The sequence below is a fragment of the Oryctolagus cuniculus genome, chromosome 8, assembly GCF_964237555.1.
Source record: "Oryctolagus cuniculus chromosome 8, mOryCun1.1, whole genome shotgun sequence".
Lineage (NCBI taxonomy): Eukaryota > Metazoa > Chordata > Mammalia > Lagomorpha > Leporidae > Oryctolagus > Oryctolagus cuniculus.
In genome coordinates, this window is record NC_091439.1 from 84,839,628 (window position 1) to 84,860,357 (window position 20,730).

At 37.5% G+C, this 20,730-nt stretch overlaps 1 protein-coding gene across 3 annotated transcripts in view; it reads right to left on the reverse strand.

Moving 5' to 3' along the window:
* Positions 1-20,730, reverse strand: part of CFAP299 (cilia and flagella associated protein 299) — a 730,672-nt gene that overhangs the window by 18,638 nt on the left and 691,304 nt on the right. For all 3 annotated transcript variants that reach the window (XM_002717091.5, XM_070047979.1, XM_070047978.1), the window contains one exon: positions 3,373-3,502. In XM_002717091.5, coding sequence (XP_002717137.2) covers positions 3,373-3,502 — 130 coding nt within the window. The remainder of the gene's footprint in view (positions 1-3,372; positions 3,503-20,730) is intronic.

Below are 20,730 nucleotides of genomic sequence, written 5' to 3' on the forward strand. Positions count from 1 at the left end.
CCAGAAGAAGCTCCTGGCTCCTGGCTTTGGTCTGGCCCAACCCTGGCATCTGCAGCCATCTGGAGAGAGAACCAGCAGATGGAAGATCTCTGTCCCTCCCTCTCTCTTTGTAACTCTGACTCTCAAAGAAATAACTAAATCTTAAAAGAAGAAATGTTATATTAGCTACATGAAACAGAAATGGTCAAGGGTCTCAGAAGAGGGTAAGTTGAGAAATTATGAAGGAAATGTTCATGCTAGTTCGATACTTAATCATGAAAATGAAGATACATTAGTGTTATTCCACTCGTGTCTGCAGAGTACTAGTTTTCTTGAGCTTATTGTTTGTTTTACGGGGCAAGGGTTTCCCAAATGACAGTTCATGGACAATCTGTAGCAGAATCACACTGGTTAAGTTATTAAAATATGTACTTTAGGAGCCAGTTGAGGCAAAGTCTCTGCAAATAAGGCCTGGTTCTGTAGGTAGACTCAAGAAATCAGAAAACAAAACAAGGCAAATAATCAACAACAACATAAAGAATCCTCATCTTGCAGGCATGAACATTAGAACTCCGGGAGATGAAATGAATTTATTAAGGCCATGAAGCCAATTAACAGTAAATAAGACCTAAAACTTTCCACACTGATACTGAGACCATGATTTCTTCCCAGTAAATGTGTTGTTAATTTTTATCTTCAAAAGGATAAACTTAAAATAAAATTCCACACTAATACAAGTATCCAAACATGATACTTGTATTACCTACTAATTTCTTACTTCTTTCAGTCACTAACTAAATCCTTGTTCTATTTCTAACATTTGGAAAATCTTTTCTTCAAAATTATCATGAATAATAATCAAAATATTTCAGGAAAAAGAAGATGGTATATTTCATATATTTTTGAGTAAGACTTGGGTATCACATGATTGATTTTTTCGGAAGTGAGAGTTTTAGTTAAAATCATCTGAACCATGTTCAAGTAATGGTTTATATTCAATAGGGATTTCTGAAGGTCCATAAAAAGTTCATGACATACACTCTTGAAGTATGCCATTCGTTAAAGCAGAGCCCTAAAATAGTTAAAGTATGATGTCAGTCAAAACTGATTCAAAGATTTGTTTCACACATATTAATGAACCTATTAATAATTTTAAATCTTTTTTTACATAGATAGTTCAGCCTTCCAAAAGGGAAAAACTCTGTGAATGTTATTTATTAAGACTTGTGTACTTCGCTCCATGTGATCCCTTTTTCTAAAAAGATTTAGCTATTTATTTAAAAGCCAGAATTACAGAGTGAGGGAGTGAGGGGGGAAGGATGAAGGTGGGGTAGAGAGAGAGAGAGAGAGAGAGAGAGAGAGAGAATATCTTCCATCTGCTGGTTTATTCCCCAAATGGCCATAACAGCCAGGGCTGGGCCAGGCCTAAGCCGGGAACTGCTTCTGAGTGTCCCACATGGGTGGCAGGGCCGAAGCACCTGGGCCATGTTCTGCTGCTTTTCGCAAGCCATTGGCAGAGAGCTAGATCTGGTGTGGAGCAGGTGAGATGTGAACTGGAGCCCATTCGGGATGCTGGTGCTGCAGGTGGCAGCCTAGCCTGCTACATCACAACACTAGCCCCTATTTGATCACATTTTAACACCCATAGGAGACACTGGTAGTATTGATAAACTCTAGTATTTGTCAATTCATAATAAATATGGCCCTAAAGGTTTTCTAATGCAGTAATTCATTTCACTAATGAGGAATTTGAAACCAAAAGGAGTACCCGTCTTCTGTAAGAGACAGTGTTGTGTCAGAAGTTGTTAGTTGTTTACCCAGTCCTCTCTTCTCGCTGTTCCATAATCCCTGGTTTTAATGAGAAGCATGCCCACCTGCATAAAGATTTCACTTCTTAGTCTTCCATCTAGTTAGACATGGCCAATGAGTATGTTCTTGTGATAGAATTAGGTGAATATGTGGTAGATTTTCAGAAACTTCTTTAAAAAGTGGCAAGGGCTTGACCTTTATACCCTCTAACCTTGCTTCCTATGTTCTGTCTGAATGTGGCTGTTGTACCTGGACCTGAGGATATGAGACACTCGAGCTTAAAGGAATGGCACCCTTGGAGTGCTGCTAAGTGCACATGTCGGGGAGAAGGAAACTTCTTTTCAGCTTAAATCAGTCTTGGAATTTCTGACATTTGGAGCTGAATCTGATGACAGAATATAATCTGTTGCTTGCTACAGAATTCCATTCACTTATTCTTTGAACATATAGTTATTGAGCACTTTTTTCATGCAAGGAATTATAGTAAGTGGATGTGGAACAAAGATGGCTTTTTTCATTTCAGATCTCTAAAAACTGTCGAACAAGACTATGGGATTTGACTCCCGTTTTTCCTGTGGTCTGTCATTACCCCTGTCTCAAACCACAGAATTCCTATTGCTTTCACTATGAAGGAATACATGAATAATACGTTTAAAAGCTGAAAACAAAACATCTAAACTATCCCTGCACCCAATGACTTTAGGCAAAGTTTAAACTTTGATCTGCAGACATACGACAGAGTCATGGTAACAAGTCACGATGCAAATGCAATATTTGAAAATATGTGATGTAAACTTGTGTCCTTGAAGAACTTTACAAGATCACAGGATATGTCTGGAAAATACTTACATAAAACTCTTCTCCAGGATACCACTTAGAAGTGTATTAAATGCCATACTATTTACATTGTTAGCCACAGAGAATTCTGGGTACAAGTGTGAGGTGAGAGTCCCCCTTTCCTAAATGACTCATATCCTTACTAAAAGCAGGTACACTGCCCACTGACCTGCTGACCTAATTCTGCTGCTAGTTAAGGGGGTGTGTTCCCATTTGTGAGTGACTTCTGTTTAAATTCCCCCTTAACTCTTCAGTATTAGTTTCTGATGATTTATTAAACTATAGTTTTTTTAAGATGTCATATGTTCTAAATTTAAAAGGATTTTTCATTTATAAATTTACAATATTATAGCCAACATTGTGACATAAAGTGTTAAGCACCACCTGTGGTGCTTTGAGTCCTGGCTAGTAGCTGATCCAATTCCCTGTTAATGCACCTGGGAAGGCAGCAGAGGATGGCTCATGTGCCTGGACCCTTGCACCCACATGGGAGATTCGGATGAAGTTCGTGGCTCCTGGCTTTGGCCTGGCCCAGCCTTGTCAGTTGCAGTCATTTGGGTGGTGAACTAGTGATGGATAATCTCTCTCCCCCTCCCTTCCTCCCCCTTCTCTCTGAAACTTTACCTTTTAAATATACAAATCTTTAAAAATTTTACAAAATTAAGAATGTGAAATATTTAATACATTTTTGAATAATGGTAGGAAAACAATAAAAGAAGAGATATATATGTGGAAATGTAGAATTACCTTTGGGTCCACGTTGAGAATTTTTCTGTCTCTTTTGTATTTGAAAAGTAAGCCTTCTGGGTTATCAGCAATCACTTGATAGTTGGGACTTGAATTACAAACGGCAATATGACTGTCCCAGTTGTAAAAGCTATAAAAATAAACACTGGTTAGCATTTAAGATGCATAATGTGTTAAATTGACAAATATATTTTGGAAAATACTTGGTGCAGTTTGATCTCAAAACAGTGGATAGCAACAGCTGTACAATCATGTAGAATATGTCAGAGATCAAAATTCTTGCAGCAGAGATTGGACTGGGTTATTCTCAAACCATTTAGACACATATTTATGACAATTCTGCATGATTTCCTGGTCTGGACGCCCTGCAGCTGAAGACCTATCCCGTACTACATGCTCAGGAAGTCAAGAAGAAAATGGATGCAATTTAAGGTCATTTGTTGGAGCACAGCCTCCTCAGGGTGTTAATAGGCTGCTCACTGGAAGGAGTGGCGGTAGGCTAAACCATCCCTTTTCATTCAAAACAATTTTAAATTGATTTCTTTCTTTCAGGCTCTATTTTTCATTAGTATGTTTCCCAGGGAGTGGGTAAACAATTTACGTTTGAGTGGTAATCTTAGACCAGTCGTGATGTGTCGTAGTCTATCACTACACCAGTAGGAAGTTGCTCTCATCAACAGACCAGAACTAGAAGGGCGTCAACCAGCACAGTGAAGACCCTCCAGCTAATACATCATCGGGCTAATATTTCAACTCACTTCTGCATGTTCCAAAGTACCCTAATGCTCTTTCTGTTACTCAACACCATGGACTCACATTTTTATCACTTTTAAAAATTCTGTATGGAGATTTCTGTTTGTTCCATAAGTTTTTGCACTTATTCATCAAAATATTTTTTTTTTTTTTTTTTTTGACAGGCAGAGTGGACAGTGAGAGAGAGAGACAGAGAGAAAGGTCTTCCTTTGCCGTTGGTTCACCCTCCAATGGCCGCCGCGGCCGGCGCGCTGCGGCCGGCGCACCGCGCTGATCCGATGGCAGGAGCCAGGAGCCAGGTGCTTCTCCTGGTCTCCCATGGGGTGCAGGGCCCAAGTACTTGGGCCATCCTCCACTGCACTCCCGGGCCACAGCAGAGGGCTGGCCTGGAAGAGGGGCAACCGGGACAGAATCCGGCGCCCCAACCGGGACTAGAACCCGGTGTGCTGGCGCCGCTAGGCGGAGGATTAGCCTAGTGAGCCGCGGCGCCGGCCTATTCATCAAAATTTAATGTTACTGTCACATATGCTGGAAGAGTCCTCAATATATTTGTTCCTTACATCTTATTCCTATAGACATATTTATGATTTTTACTTGCTTTTTAAAAATTTTTTATTTTTTATTTATTTGACAGATAGAATTAGACAGTGAGAGAGAGACAGAGAGAAAGATCTTCTTTCCGTTGGTTCACCCCCCAAATAGCCACTACGGCCAGTGCTGTGCCGATCCAAAGCCAGGAGCCAGGTGCTTCCTCCATCCTTTTGAAAGAATGGATTTTATTCACTAAAATCACTCTTATTTTATTATTGTTTTCTGAGGCATCAATATTAATCACTTTTATCTTAATATCTATAAAAGGTAATATGTTTACTTTCAATTTGTTGAATACTCCTAAGTGACTGATTATACTGATCCAATGTTTGTGTCACCAGGAGGGGGGTATATTTATGAGTACTCCTCCCCTGCCCCTTCCCCTTCCCCCCTTTCTGTGGTGAAGACATAGAATGTCTACCCTGAGACATGCAGTAAGGGAAGAGTTTCCTAACCATCTCTGTCTGTATAGAAAATCCTCTTGAAAAAGCAGGAATGGACAGGTTATACTGCATTTGAGGCACCGGATGCAAAAACAGAAAAAAAGTCGTAACTAGCTGCTGCTGAGCTAGAATATTTAGGAAGGCAGCAACAGAATTTGGTGTAGATGAATGAAGACTCTGTGGAACATGGAGATTTGAGAAGATCTGGTAGAGTTGTAAAAGCTTTGTAAGTGGAAAAGTAGAATTAGCACTTGGTCCACATTGAGAATTTTTCTGTTTCTTTGGTTCCTTTCTTTACAAGGCACCTTGCATCAACTTCCCTGCTATCCCAGTCTGGAACAGATGGAATCTGGGAAGGTCCTCTCATGACAAGGACAAGGTAAATGAAAGGCTCCCATGGATCTGTATCAACACCATGGACATCTGAAGTCGTGCTGCTGGGTCATTCTAGAGTCCTCGTAGACTCTGATGGGGAGTCTTGGCAGGGAGAGGTAGTTCACACCACTGCACTGCTCCAGAGGGAGAATTCAGTTCACATTGATCTCCTCCCATCCAGTCCACCCATGGTGCCGTTCTAAGGTCAAATACAAACATGCCCAGCCTCCGCTGCCATGCATGTCTTGCCCTCCTGGGCTGTTGGCGTGGGCCAACACCACCTCATCAGCAGAGACTGATAGTTGTGTGCGTAACTGCATGGATATCAGTGCTTCTGCTGTTATGAGAGCTTCACCGCACCGCCCAGAGGCTACAGTGACCCCATCCATGTAGCGTCTGTAGACTCACAGATGCGTGCTATGCCACTGAGCTGCCATGTTTCCATTGGCCTGGGAACTTCTCTGCAGCACGTGGTACTTTTGATGAAGCAATTTAGGTTGTTTGTCAAAACACATTCATTTTCCTAAGCAGGGGTCAGAAATAGGTTTCATTTCACACGCCAATTCAAATAATTATAGGTATTTAATAAAGGTAATAACAATCATTTAATAATTACCATGTGCTAGGTACTGTTGTGAACCTATTGATCTATCAATGTTATTTAAGGTTATCACTGGCCCCATAGAAACGGGTATGAAATTACAAATTTCATATGTGCAGAGCCACTTGGATTCTGACTTTATAGAGTCTGACTCCAGAGCCCATTGTGTTACACACACATGCTCTACTTTATCCCAAATACTACTACCGGTTGTGACTTCCTGAAGCTGTGTAGCAGATAATGCTAGCAGCTCACTAGGGGATACAGTTTCAATTCATTCTTGGACAGATCATCAGACTGTAACTCATGTCTTCCTTACAGTATAGCCACAGAATAGAAATTTAGCAAATGTAATACACGGAGAAGTAATATATATATAATGCCACATCCAGCTTGGATCCTTCAAAAACTTTCACATTTTCCTCCCTATTCAGCCAGCTGGAATGGAAATGACAAGCTTGGAAACTATGTGTTGAACATATTTCAAGTTTTGTGAAACATAAGAACAAAAGAGTTGTACTCACTGAGAAGATAATGATTTAAGTAATTTACTCTGACATCTAGGTTGTTTGAAAAAGGAAGATAAAAATCACACATACAAGTTCTAGTGATGCGACATATATGTCAATAAATAATTGTTACAGCACTCTTTTGAAACTAATTCCTCCCTCATGTAATGTTTTGTGATGGTTCTTTTATTACACATAGTTTACAATTGATAGAATATGTTTCTAGACGTTATTTTCTATTCCATTCATATTTATAAACAGTGTTAAACAGATTGATTTGAGACTTGTGAAATACTTAATATTTGACATCAAAATTTATGTTATGAATCTCATTTTGCAAAAAATAAAACTATCTAGTCAATTTTATTCTGATAAATTTTAATTAATTTTATAATATACCCTACCAATTTTAAAACTTTTGTTGTCGTGATACTTAACCTCTGAATTAATTCAATGCCTACTACAGAGAAAAGAGCTTATGATTTGAATGAGTCAACTGGTTTAGAGGAACTGATTTTTTTCAGATTATTCTTAGATATTTTACAATATTTATTATTATGGATTAAATATTTATAATATTTTCTTATGATAATTTTATATGAACATTTATTTTATATATCGCTGTTCCAAGATAATTTTCCCATTGGTCCAACTATACTATATCTGACTCTGGTTTCCTAAGCATGCAATTATTAAATTAATAATAATAGTGGTATTGTTGATAGCAATATTATAGTGTATTCATTTCCAAAAATAAGCCTCCTACGATTTTAATTTCTTCTTGAACTTATTAGTAAGCTATAAAGGATTAATAATTTAAGTTAAAATGGAAAGGACTAAGATGAAGAATAAATTAAAATATTGCATTTCACTGAGATTTTTCAAGTTTGACTTTTTTAATTCGATTGGTTTTTGGTGTTAAATTTTATAAAAGCTTATTTTTTACAGAAAAATTTCACTTTTCTTCCTAGCTTTATTGCTCAAGTGCTACTTTTTTTCCTAGACTGTCAATTTAAGTTGATTAATTTTTATAAAATTTGGTACAAGAGATAATGAAAATCTATCATTTTAGGCAGTTGGAGCCATTTTTTAAATCTATTTTGAATGAAAAGTTAATAAGAGTATAAACTATTATATGCTAAAGAAGAAGGCAATGAAGAAATCAAGGATAATGCATAGGTTTTTCCATGAACCTTTCAAGTAAACAAACATCTAACTCATACCCATTATTTTCCACTTAGATTTTGTCATTGTATCTCTATGAAATAAATGATGTTCTTGGAATATAATGGTCTAGTGCTCTGTTTCATAAACAGATCTACATATGTACGTATCTATTATAAGTATATTCTAAATCATTTAGATGATCACCTTGCTACTGACCACACAGCTATATCATCTGCATGCTTGTATTTATCATTGTCTTGAGGACAAGTGAACCTGATTAAATTAGATTTTCCATTGATTGTGATGTGGTAGTACTGGACAGCTTTATCTCCCTTTCTGAAACAGGTTAGAGCCTTATCCTCTCTGGTTAAGCCTCATATGTAAGAAGAACTTTTCTATTTAAAATTAAGTTCTAGACTTCTAAAATCTAAATTTCAGACTCCTTTTTATGCTACAGCATAGTGTCAAACCAAAGAAAAGGGAATTGAAAATAATGAATAGAAGGGAAGAGATTACAAAATCAATGAAAAAGAGCCCTTATTTAGTATCAAATGATGGAAGCCATATATTAAAATATTAAAGTTCCATACAGATAAGGTAAGATAGCAGGTACCACAGAGGGCTGAAGGCAGGGCCTGGAAAGGCTTGCAAGCTGAAGGTAAGTCTTGGTAAATCATATGTCATGCTGATAAGAGAATGAAAGGGCATTATGAGCTAAGGAAAACCACATGAAATGGTATGCATGAATAAAATTTCATAGCATGTTCATGACATTGTGAGTTGTACAGCGTAATTGCATCATGGAAGGCACTGGAGGTTAGAGAAATTGATGCTAGAAGGCAACAGGTCATATTGGACTTTAAATAAAATGGAAAAGTGTCTGGACTTATTCCTAGAATATATGGTAACATTAAAATGATTTTTAGCAATGGGATAGTTTGACAAAAATGTATGTTTTAGAAATATAAATTTGGAAGCGATTTGGATATTTACTTTGGAAAGCAGAGGAGAGAAGGGGTGGAAGAGAGAGAGAGAGAGAGAGACTTGCAGTAGCATAAGCAATCCTGAAGTGTACTTATAGATAAAAATGAGGGACTGCATTTGAGAAGATATTAACCAATAGAATAGATGAATTTAATGGTCAGGGATGAGACCAGAGTATACTATTACTCTCATATTTCTGGCTTGCATTTTGGAGTGGATGGAACTATTTACTATGTTATAAAACACAAGAGAAGGAATAGATTGCAGAATGCGTGGGGTAGTTCTGCTTTAGACCTGTTGAAATTCCTGTGGAAGAAGAAAACTGAAAGGATTGTGGTTTGCATTGATGAATTTCTTATTTCCAAAACTCCCTCTTATTCCATGTCTGTCACATGGAAGACAATGAATTCATATTAACTGAATAAATAGTGAATTATATTCTGAAGCTTTAAAGGAGCTTCCAAGAATAAATGATAGACATGGAAGTATCAGGGGACCCATTGAAAGGTGACTGCTGTGACCAAAAAAACGTGCAAACAAGGATGAAATTGGGAACATCAACAAGGAAGTAAGAGAAATCAGCAAGGAAGAGTATTACCAAATGATTTTTGTCATTTATTCTATAGATATGGTATCTCACATTTTTGATTTGTGCGTGTTGAACCATCCTTGTATCCCTAGGATAAATTATCCTTTAAATGTGCTGTTGGATTCAATTTGCTCATATTTTGTTGAGGATTTCTGCTTTTGTTTATCAAGCATAATGTATTAAGCTTTCTTTGTTGTTGCTGCATCCATTTCTGGTTTTGGTATCAAGGTAATGTTGGCTTCAGAATGAATTTGGAAGAATTCTTTTTGATTTTTTTGAATAATTTAAGAAGAATTGGTTTTAATTTTTCTTTAAAGGTTGATAAAATTCATTGCTGAATCAATCCACTCAAGGGCTTTCCACCACCGGCAAAAATTTTAAAACTGATTTAATCTTGCTACCAATTATTGGTCTATTTAGATATGCTGTTTTCTCATGAATCAATTGGGTAAGGTGCATGTGCCCTAAATTTGGCAATTTCATCCAGGTAATAGATTTTGTTGGCACATAATTGTCATAATACTCTCTGAATATCTTTTGTATTTCTGTGGTGTCGGTGTTAATGTTTACATTTTCATCTCCATCTCTATGTATTCCAATTTTCCTGTTTTCCTCTTGGTTAGTCTAGCTAATGGTTTATCAATTTTGTTTATTTTCCCAAAGAACAGCTCTTCATTTCATTGATGTTTTTAAATTTCATTTGGTTTTCATGTTACTTACTTGTGTTCTGAGTTTTATTATTTTTTTCTTTCTATACATGTTGCATCTGATTTTTTCTTGTTTCTAGTTCCTTGATGTGCAGCTATAAGTTGCTTCTTTGACAGTTTTCCGGTTTCTTTTCATGCAGGCATTGATTGCTGTAAACTTCCCTCTTAGTACTCTTAGTACTGTTTTTTTTTTTCTTTTTGTAATCCATAGGATTTGGTGTATTATGTTTACATTTCCATTCATTTCAAGAAACATGGGGGCAGTGCTCTGGTGTAGCAGGTAAAGCATCCATACGGGCACCCATTCGAGTCCCAGCTGCTCTGCTGCTGATCCAGTTCTCTGCTATGGCCTAGGAAAGCAGTAGAAGATGGCCCAAGACTTTGGGCCCCTGTACTCATGTGGGAAACCTGGAAGAAGTTCCATGCTCCTGGCTGTAGATCAGCCCAGCTCTGGCCATTGCTGCCATTTGGGGAGTGAACTAGTGGATGGAAGAGCTCTCCCTCTTTTTTTCTATGCCTCTGCCTATCTGTAATTCTTCCTTTCAAATAAATAATATTTAAAAAATAAATATTTAGTGGTCTCCTTGAATTCTTTGTTGATCCATTAGTTGTTCATGAGAAAGTGGTTTACCATCCACATTTGTTTACAAAGTTTTTCTTGTTTATTTCTAATTTATTACACTATGGTCAGAAAAGATAATCAGTATGATTTCTGTTCTTTTGAATTTGTTGAGATATTTGGTTACCTATCATATGATTTATCCTGAAATGTTCCTTGTGTTGTTGGGAAGAATGTGCACTCTGAAGCTGTTGGATGGAAAGTCATTAGACGTCCGATGGTTCTAACTGATCTAGGGAGCAGCAATTTACCTCTGCTGATTCTTATTTATTTTCTGTGTAGATGATCTTCCCATTTTTGAAAGAAGGGTGTTAAAGTCACTGTAGATATGTTGGAGTTTATCTTTCTCTTTACGTTCATTATATATTTGCTTTATGCTGGCTCCAACATTCAGTGCATTCATAGTCATAAGAGTTATTTTCTCTTGCTGGATTGAATATTTTATTATAGAATGCCCCCCTTGGTCTTTTTACTGTTTTTGATTTAAAGTCTATTTTATCAGATAGCATATTGCTACTCCTGTTTTTTTTTTTTTTTTTTTTTTTTGGCTTCCATCCTCTCACTTTCAGTCTGTGTTTGCTTAGACCTGAAGTGAAATTATTAATCTTCATACAGCTGGGTCCTGTTTTTAATCTAGTAAGTATTTTTTGTGTAAATGTAATCCATTGACACATAAGGTAATTATTGACAGGTAAATATTACTCTCCAGGACTGGAGCTATGGTGTAGGAAGTAAAATCTGCTACTGCCTGTGACACCAGCATCCCAGATGGGTGCCAGTTTGAGTCCCAGTGCTCCACGTCTGATACAGCTCCCTGACAATTCACTAGGAAAGCAGTGGAAGATGGCCTAAGTCTCGGGCCACTGCCAGCATGTGGCAGACCCAGCTGAAGCTTCCAGCTTTGGCCTGGGGTACTGTGGCCTTCTGTGGAGTGACCCAAAACCCATGGATGGAAGATCTCTCTGTCTCTCTCTCTTTATCTCCCCCTCCATCTCTCACTCTCTCACTCCCCTTTCCTCTCTTTCTATAACTCTGAGTTTCAAATAAATAAACCTTAAACAGATCGTACTACTCCCACTTTGATATTTGTTTTATATTTTATTGTAGTTCCTTTCTTTATTTGTTCCTAAATTATAACCCTCATTTGTGGTTAAGTGATTTTTCTCTAGTGGTGTACTTTGATTCCTTGCTTATTGTTTTTGGTTAGGCTATGTATAGATTTTGCTTAGTGGTTACCTTGAGGCTCACTTTTTTTTTTTTTTTTTTGGCTACAACAGGCCATCTTGGAATGATAACAGCTTAACATTGATTACAAAGATAGCCAAAGAGGCAAACAAAAAAACAAAGATATAAGTCTTCCTAACAAGGTACTTTATATTTGTGTTTCATTCCTCCCCATACATTGAGGTTTTAATTTTACATTTGACCTCTTTTCATCTTATCCATCACAGTAGAGACATAAACGATTTATATACAATTTCTTTTTAAAGATTTATTTATTTATTTGAAAGAGTTTCACAGAGAAAGAAGGAGAGGCAGAGAGAGAGAAAGAACCTTCCATCCTCTGGCTCATTCCTCAGTTGGCCGCAACGGCCGGAGCTGCGCTGATCCGAAGCCAGGAGCCAGGAGCTTCTTCCGGGTCTCCCATGTGGGTGCAGGGGCCCAAGGACTTGGGCCATCTTCTACTTCTTTCCCAGGCCATAACAGAGAGCTGGATTGGAAGTGGAGCAGCCGGGATGCTAACCGGTGCCCATATGGGATTGTTGGCACTTCAGGCCAGGGTGTTAACCCACCGCACCACAGCGTCGGCCCCATATATGCAATTTTTACAACATTAAATCATTCTTAATTTGTGGGCATACTCTTACCAGTGAGTTTTCTATCTTTTGTTATTTTATTCATGTAAGCACCTCTTTCAGTTTGAAGAACTCCCTTTACCATTTCCTGAAACACAGATCTGATGGTGATAATTTCTTTCAGCTTTTGCTTGTCTTGGAATGTCTTTATATTTCCCTGGGACTGAAGGATGGCTTTGCTGAACACAGTACTCTTGGCTGTGAAGCGTCTTCCTTCAGTACTGCACAAGTTGCATTCCATTCCTTCCTGGCCTGCAAAGTTGCTGTCAAGAACTCTGCAGGAAGGGGATTCCGGAGCACTTACATGTGACTTGCTTCTTTTTTTTCTTCTGGCAGCTTTGAGAATCTTCTCTTTATCTTTAATCTTGGAGCATTTGATTATAATATAACTTGGGGTAGAGTTGGTTGGGTTTAATTAGGACTGGTGACCTTTGACCTTCCTGTACCTAGGAGATTATATCTTTTCCCACATTTGGGAAGTTTTCCTTTCATCTCTGTAAGTGTGTTTTCTACTTCTTTGGCATCTCAAAGTCCCTCTTGAATCCCAGTAAGTGAAATATTTTCTCTTTTTATCGTATCCCATGCTTCCCATGCTTTTCCATTTCTTTTCATTCTTTTTCCTTTTGTATTCCAACTGTGTGGTTTCAAATAGCCTCTCTTTGACTTCAATGATTCTTTCTTCTGTTTCATCTATTCTTCTGATGATGATGTCTGTAACATTTAAAATTTAACTTAGTGTATTTTTACATTAAAGTATTTCTGCTGGATTCTGTTTAGTTACTTCCATCTCTGTCAAATCTGATAGAATATTTAATCATTTCTCTGTGTCTCTTCAGTTTCATTGAATTTCCTTAAAATGGCGATTTAGAAATCTTCATCCAAGCATTTGGATATTTCAGTTCCTAGACGGTTGGTTTCTGGCATCTAATTTCGCTCTTAGGTGAGGTTCTTATTTCCAGGAAATTTCTGATGGCTGTTTGAGTATGGTGTTATCTGCACATTGAAGGGCCAGTTTTAGTATTCTGGCTTTATTTGTGGCTGTCCTTCTAGAAATTCTAAGCATTCTGTTTTGCTGAGTTGTGCTATGGTCTGTCTAATGCTTAATTGTGCTCCTTACCCTATCTTGCAGCTATCAACCATTGATGATGCTACTCTGGTTGTAAGATTGCTCAACCAGGACCACAGAATTTCACTGGGCACTGAATCCAGTCCAGAGACTCTGTTTGTAGGCATTGACCTGGACAATAACTAGTAGAATCTATTCCATGGCAGGTTTTTAAAGTTTGGCATTAAGTTCTGAAACAGTTCTATGATTCTTTGTTTGTCTGTCCAAGCTCGTAGAAGGAATGAAAGAAGTAGCTCCTCACTACTCAGGTGGGTACCAGATGGGTCACACCTGGGTCTCACAGTGACCAGGCTCATAGTAGGCCCATAAGAGGCTAGTGGTGCTACACACTGAAACAGGTTTGTCTCAACAGAGCATAGGTCTCCATCTGATATTGGGGCAAGCCCACAGACTCCACCCACAGGCATTGGCTTGGCTTCTTTAGCCCTTGTGAAGGTGACTTTGTATGTGGATACCTGTTTGAATTGATGCCTTTGCAAGGTGGTGGTCACCAGAGCTTCTTAGTTGTGATCTTTGCTCCTTCTCCACATGTCTGAAGCACAGGAATTTGTTATGTCTTTAGTCATCTTTCTTTATCAGTCATTACACTGTTCGTGTCTATTATTCCTTTATTAGCCTCTGCACTCTTTGACAATGGCCTCACCATGTATTACTGATGCCATAAACAAGAGTGTCAATTGTTAAGTTAACAACAGGAGTCACTGTGCACTTAGTCCCCATGTAGGATCTCTGTCCTTAATGTGTTTGTACAATGTGAATTAATGCTATAACTAGTACTTAAATGGTACTTTACACTTTGTGTTTCTGTGTGGGTGCAAACTGTTGAAATCTTTACTTAATATATACTAAATTGATCTTCTGTATATAAAGATAATTGAAAATGAATCTTGATGTGAATGGAAGGGAGAGGGAGCGGGAGATGGGAGGGTTGCGGGTGGGAGGGAAGTTATGAGGGGGAAAAAGCCACTGTAATCCAAAAGCTGTACCTTGGAAATTTATATTTATTAAATAAAAGTTAAATAAAAAGAAAAGCCTTTAAATGGAAAGATTATCATATTTTGAGTTGGATATTTGCTACTTTGGTTTCCTGGGATAGAACTCCTCAAAGACTTGGAATCTACAAAGTGGTAGTATCTTTTTCTAAACTAATGCATTGACTTTATTCCTAATAGTCCCTAGATAGCTTCAGGATGGGTACTTGTCACAGGAAATACTAAGGTAGGATTATAAGGTTGGGACTTTGAGCCCTTCTTTCAACCTTTGGGAAAGGGATAGGAAATGATTAAGTTGATCAGCAATGGCCAAAAATTTAAGCAACCATGAATGTGTAATGATATTTTAAATGTCTTCTTTGTTTCAGTGAGTTCTTATACTTGTTTGATTTATGTCTCAATGGTCACATTTTGAAGATATTTGTAAAAAGTTGTACTATATATATACAGTTACTTCCAAAAGTTCATGGATAATGCAATTAAAAATTAATGTGTGCTTTCACAAAACATTTTGAAAAGTCATTGTATAATACATATACAAGAAGCAAAGAGGCAATTTAAGTAAATAATTTATGAAAAGAAAGAAAAACTTAAGATTTCTGAAATGAAAGAAAAAATTCCTACTTGCTTCCTATGAAAACTCACCAGGAAATGGGATTTTAGTGAACTGTGAAAATCTACTTATACCTAACTTCTTTTTATTTTTAAAGATTTATTTATTTGAGAGGTAGAGTTCCAGACAGAGAGATGGAGAGACAAAGAGAGAGGTCTTTCATCCACTAGTTTACTCTCCGAATGGCTGCAAAGGCCAGAGCCAGGGGCTTCTTCTGGGTCACCTATGTAGGTACAGGGGCTCAAGCACTTGGGCCATCCTCTGCTGCTTTCCCTGGCCATTAACAGGGAGCTGGATTGGAAGTGGAGCATCCAGGGCTAAAACCACTGCCCATATGGGATGCTGGTGCTGCAGATGGAGGCTTAACCTACTATGCCATGGTGCTGGCCCCTATACCCAACTTCTGTAAATAAATTGGTTCAATAAAGTAAGTATAAAATCTATTAAGCAAGTGATAAGATGATCTCATGTATATTCTTGGAAAAAAATCACCTCTTGTCTATTTTACTTGATAACTACTGATACCAGCGAAGATAACAGATGTCAGAGGATAGCAAAACTTTCAGTCACCACAGGGAGTAGGTTTCAAATGCTGTTTCCACAGTGCCTTTTTTGACCTAATTTGCTCTCTTTCTTCAAATGGTATAGAACAGCCATCTTTATGGAATTTATAAAAGCACAAAATGGAGAACACTATCAAATATTTTTAATGCATCAAAAATACACATAAAGGCAAACTAAGTTTCTATAGGTAAATATAGAAGAAAAATAATGATTTGACAACACCAGCCTCCAGTAAGTAAGTAGTGAGTAAAATGTAACTGTTACCACACGAATTTAAGATTTGACACCACAGGAGAACACATCTCTGAAATTAAATCTGTCATTTTCTGAGAGTTTTTCCTATTAATATAACCTAGAATTTATGATTATTAGGAAGTAGTTTTTGTTTCAATGTCTATTAATAATGGAGTCATTTTGGGTTTTTATGTAGTAGAACTAGCTGGGTTGACAAGGAACAATCTTTCTTGAATCCAGAGAGTAAATAATGGTGAATGGGGCTAATCCTTTAAATGGAAAAAGAGAGAGAGAGAAAGAAAGAAAGGACAAATGAATGAATGAACTTCAAGGAACATGAGGTAGAACATGAGTAATCAGTGAAAGATAACACCACCAGAGGAAGAAACAAATTTCAATTCACTGACAACAAAGAAATGGATATTTACATATTACCTGCAAAATAATTAAAATAATCATCCTAAAGAAGCCAAGTGAGCTATAAAAGAATACAGATTACAACAAACTGAAATGAGAAAACAATAAATGAACAAAATAATAAATCCAACAAAGAAAGTTTTAAAAAAAGAACCAAACAGAAATGCTGGAGCTGAACATTACAGTGACTAATTGAGAAAGTCAACAGAGAGCTGTAACAACTGACTTAAAGAGTTCTTTGGGTCCCCTAAATAAAGAATCATATCATCTGCCAAGAGGGATAGTTTGAGTTCTTCCTTCCCAATTTGTATCCCTTTAATTTCTTTTTCTTGCCTAATATCTCTGGCTAGAACTTCCAGAACTATATTGAATAGCAGTGGTGAGAATGGGCATCCCTGTCTGGTACCAGATCTCAGTGGAAATGCTTCCAACTTTTCCCCATTAAATAGGATGTTGGCTGTGGGTTTTTCATAGATTGCTTTGATTGTTTTGGAAAAGTAGCAGGGTATAAAATCAATGCACAAAAATCAACAGCCTTTGTATACACGGGCAATGCCATGGCTGAGGAAGAACTTCTAAGATCAATCCCATTCACAATAGCTACAAAAACAATCAAATACCTTGGAATAAACTTAACCAAGGACGTTCAAGATCTCTATGATGAAAATTACAAAACCTTAAAGAAATAAATAGAATAGGACACCAAGAAATGGAAAAATCTTCCATACTCATGGATTGGAGGAATCAATATCATCAAAATGTCCATTCTCCCAAAAGCAATTTATAGATTCAATGCAATACCAATCAAGATACCGAAGACCTTCTTCTCAGATCTGGAAAAAATGATGCTGAAATTCATATGGAGACACAGGAGACCTCGAATAGCTAAAGCAAACTTGTACACCGAAAACAAAGCTGGAGGCATCACAATACCAGATTTCAGGACATACTACAGGGCAGTTGTAATCAAAACAGCATGGTACTGGCACAGAAACAGATGGATAGACCAATGGAACAGAATTGAAACACCAGAAATAAATCCAAACATCTACAGCCAACTCATATTTGATCAAGGATCCAAAATCAATCCCTGGAGTAAGGACAGTCTATTCAATAAATGGTGCTGGGAAAACTGGATTTCCATGTGCAGAACCATGAAGCAAGACCCCTACCTTTCACCTTACACAAAAATTCACTCAACATGGATTAAAGACTTAAATCTATGATCTGGCACCATCAAATTATTAGAGAGCATTGGAGAAACCCTGCAAGATATAGGTACCGGCAATGACTTCTTGGAAAACACCCCAGAAGCACAGGCAGTCAAAGCAAAAATTAACATTTGGGATTGCATCAAATTGAGAAGTTTCTGTACTGCAAAAGAAACAGTCAGGAAAGTGAAGAGACAACCGACAGAATGGGAAAAAATATTTGCAAACTATGCAACTGATAAAGGGTTGATAACCAGAATCTACAAAGAAATCAAGAAACTCCAAACATCAAAAAAAACAACCCACTTAAGAGATGGGCCAAGGACCTCAATAGACATTTTACAAAAGAGGAAATCCAAATGGCCAACAGACACATGAAAAAATGTTCAAGATCACTAGCAATCAGGGAAATGCAAATCAAAACCACAATGAGGTTTCACCTCACCCCAGTTAGAATGGCTCACATTCAGAAATCTACCAACAATAGATGCTGGAGAGGATGTGGGGAAAAAGGGACACTAACCCACTGTTGGTGGGAATGCAAATTGGTTAAGCCACTATGGAAGTCAGTCTGGAGATTCCTCAGAAACCTGAATATAACCCTACCATTCAACCTAGCCATCCCACTCCTTGGAATTTACCCAAAGGAAATGAAATTGGCAAACAAAAAAGCAGTCTGCACCCTAATGTTTATTGCAGCTCAATTCACAATAGCTAAGACCTGGAACCAACCCAAATGCCCATCAACATTAGACTGGATAAAGAAATTATGGGACATGTACTCTATAGAATACTATACAGCAGTCAAAAACAATGAAACCCGGTCATTTGCAACAAGATGGAGGAATTTGGAAAACATCATGCTGAGTGAATTAAGCCAGTCCCAAAGGGACAAATTTCATATGTTCTCCCTGATCGGCGACAACTAACTGAGCACCAAAGGGGAAACTTGTTGAAATGAAATGGACACTATGAGAAACAGTGACTTGATCAGCTCTTGTGCTGACTGTTGATGTACAATGTAATACTTTATCCATTTTAGTATTGTTTTTTTGGTTCTAGTACTATTGGTTGAACTCTGTAATTAACACACAATTATTCTTAGGTGTTTAAATTTTAACTGAAAAGTGATCCCTGTTAGGAATTTGGAAAACATTATGCTGAGTGAAATAAGCCAATCCCAAAGGGACAAATACCACTTGTTCTCCTTGATAGGTGACAACTAACTGAGCACCAAAAAGGAAACCTGTTAAAGGGAAATGAACACTATGAGAAACGGTGACTTGATCAGCCCTCACCCTGACTGTTGATGAGCAACTTGATATGTTATCCCTCTTAGTATTTTTTTTTGTTTGTTCTACTTAATACTTTTGGTTGAATACTGTAATCAATACACAAGTCTTCTTAAGTGCTGAAACTTAACTGAAAAGTGATCACTGTTAAATATAAGAGTGGGAATAAGAGAGGGAAGAGATGTGAACATGCTCAAACTGACTTACCTCAAACGGTAGAGTTAGAAACATGCCAGGGGATTCCAATTCAATCCCATCAAGGTGGCCTGTACCAATGCCATCTCACTAGTCCCAGTGATCAATTTCTGTTCACAATTGATCGTAATGATAGGACTAAGAACCAAAGGGATCACATAAACAAGAATAGTATCTGCAAATACTAGCTGATAGAATAGAAAAGGGAGAGAACGATCCAACATGGGAAGTGAGATACACAGCAGACCCATAGACTGGCAGATGTCCTAAACAGCACTCTGGCCTCAGAATCAATCCTTAAGGCACACGGATCAGGCTAAAAAGCCCATGAGAGTATTTCAGGCATGGAAAGCCAAGACACTCTGGGGAAAAAAAAAAAAAACACCTAAATGAAAGATCTCTGCGAGTGAGATCCCAGTGGAAAGAACGGGTCCTCAAAGAAGGAGGTACCTTTCTCTGAAGGGAGGAGAGAACTTCCACTTTGACTATGACCTTGTCTAAATAAGATAAGAGTCGGTGAACTCAAAAGGCTTCCATAGCCTTGGCAGCTCATGACAAGAGCCTAGGGTGATTACTGATGCCATAAACAAGAGTGTCAATTGGTTAAGTCAACAACAGGAGTCACTGTGCACTTACTCCTCATGTAGGATCTTTGTCCTCAGTGTGCTGTACATTGAGATTTAATGCTATAACTAGTACTCAAACGGTATTTTTCACTTTATGTTTCTGTGTGGGAGCAAACTGTTGAAATCTTTACTTAATGTATGCTAAACTGATCTTCTGTATATAAAGAGATACGAAAATGAATCTTGATGTGAATGGAAGGGAGAGGGAGAGGGAAAGGGGAGGGTTGCGGGTGGGAGGGACGTTATGGGGGGGAAGCCATTGTAATCCATAAGCTGTACTTTGGAAATTTATATTCATTAAATAAAAGTTTAAAAAAAAACAAATGACTTAAAGAAAAAGAAGAATCAAAGAACTCAAAGACAGATCATTTGAAATTATCCAGAGGATCAAATAGAAAAATGAAAAGAGAAGAAAAATTATTGTGATTTATGGGATGCTGTTAAATGAAACAACAAACATATTATGGGATTTCCTAAGTCACAGAGGAAAATAAAGTAGCAGAAGGCTTATTTAAAGAAATAGTAAAGTAAAACTTCTGAAATATAAAGAAGAAAATGAGCACCCAGATCCATGTTACACAAATGGCAAGTGGACAGAAGTGAGTGATATTCACTGACACATATTATAACCAAATTGTCAAGCATGAAGGAAAAAATATAACATTGTTAAGATCAAGAAAAAAATGATTCATCACATACAAAGGGAGTCCCCACTACAATAAAAGTATACATGGCTTTTTCAGTAGAGACTTTATAGGCTGGAGAGAGTAGCACAATAAATTCCAAGTGCTGAAAAGAGACAAATCACCATGACAATGAAGAATACTGGGCATAGCTGGTCATCAGAAATGAATGAGAGAGACTTTCCTAACAGACAATTATAACATGAACAAG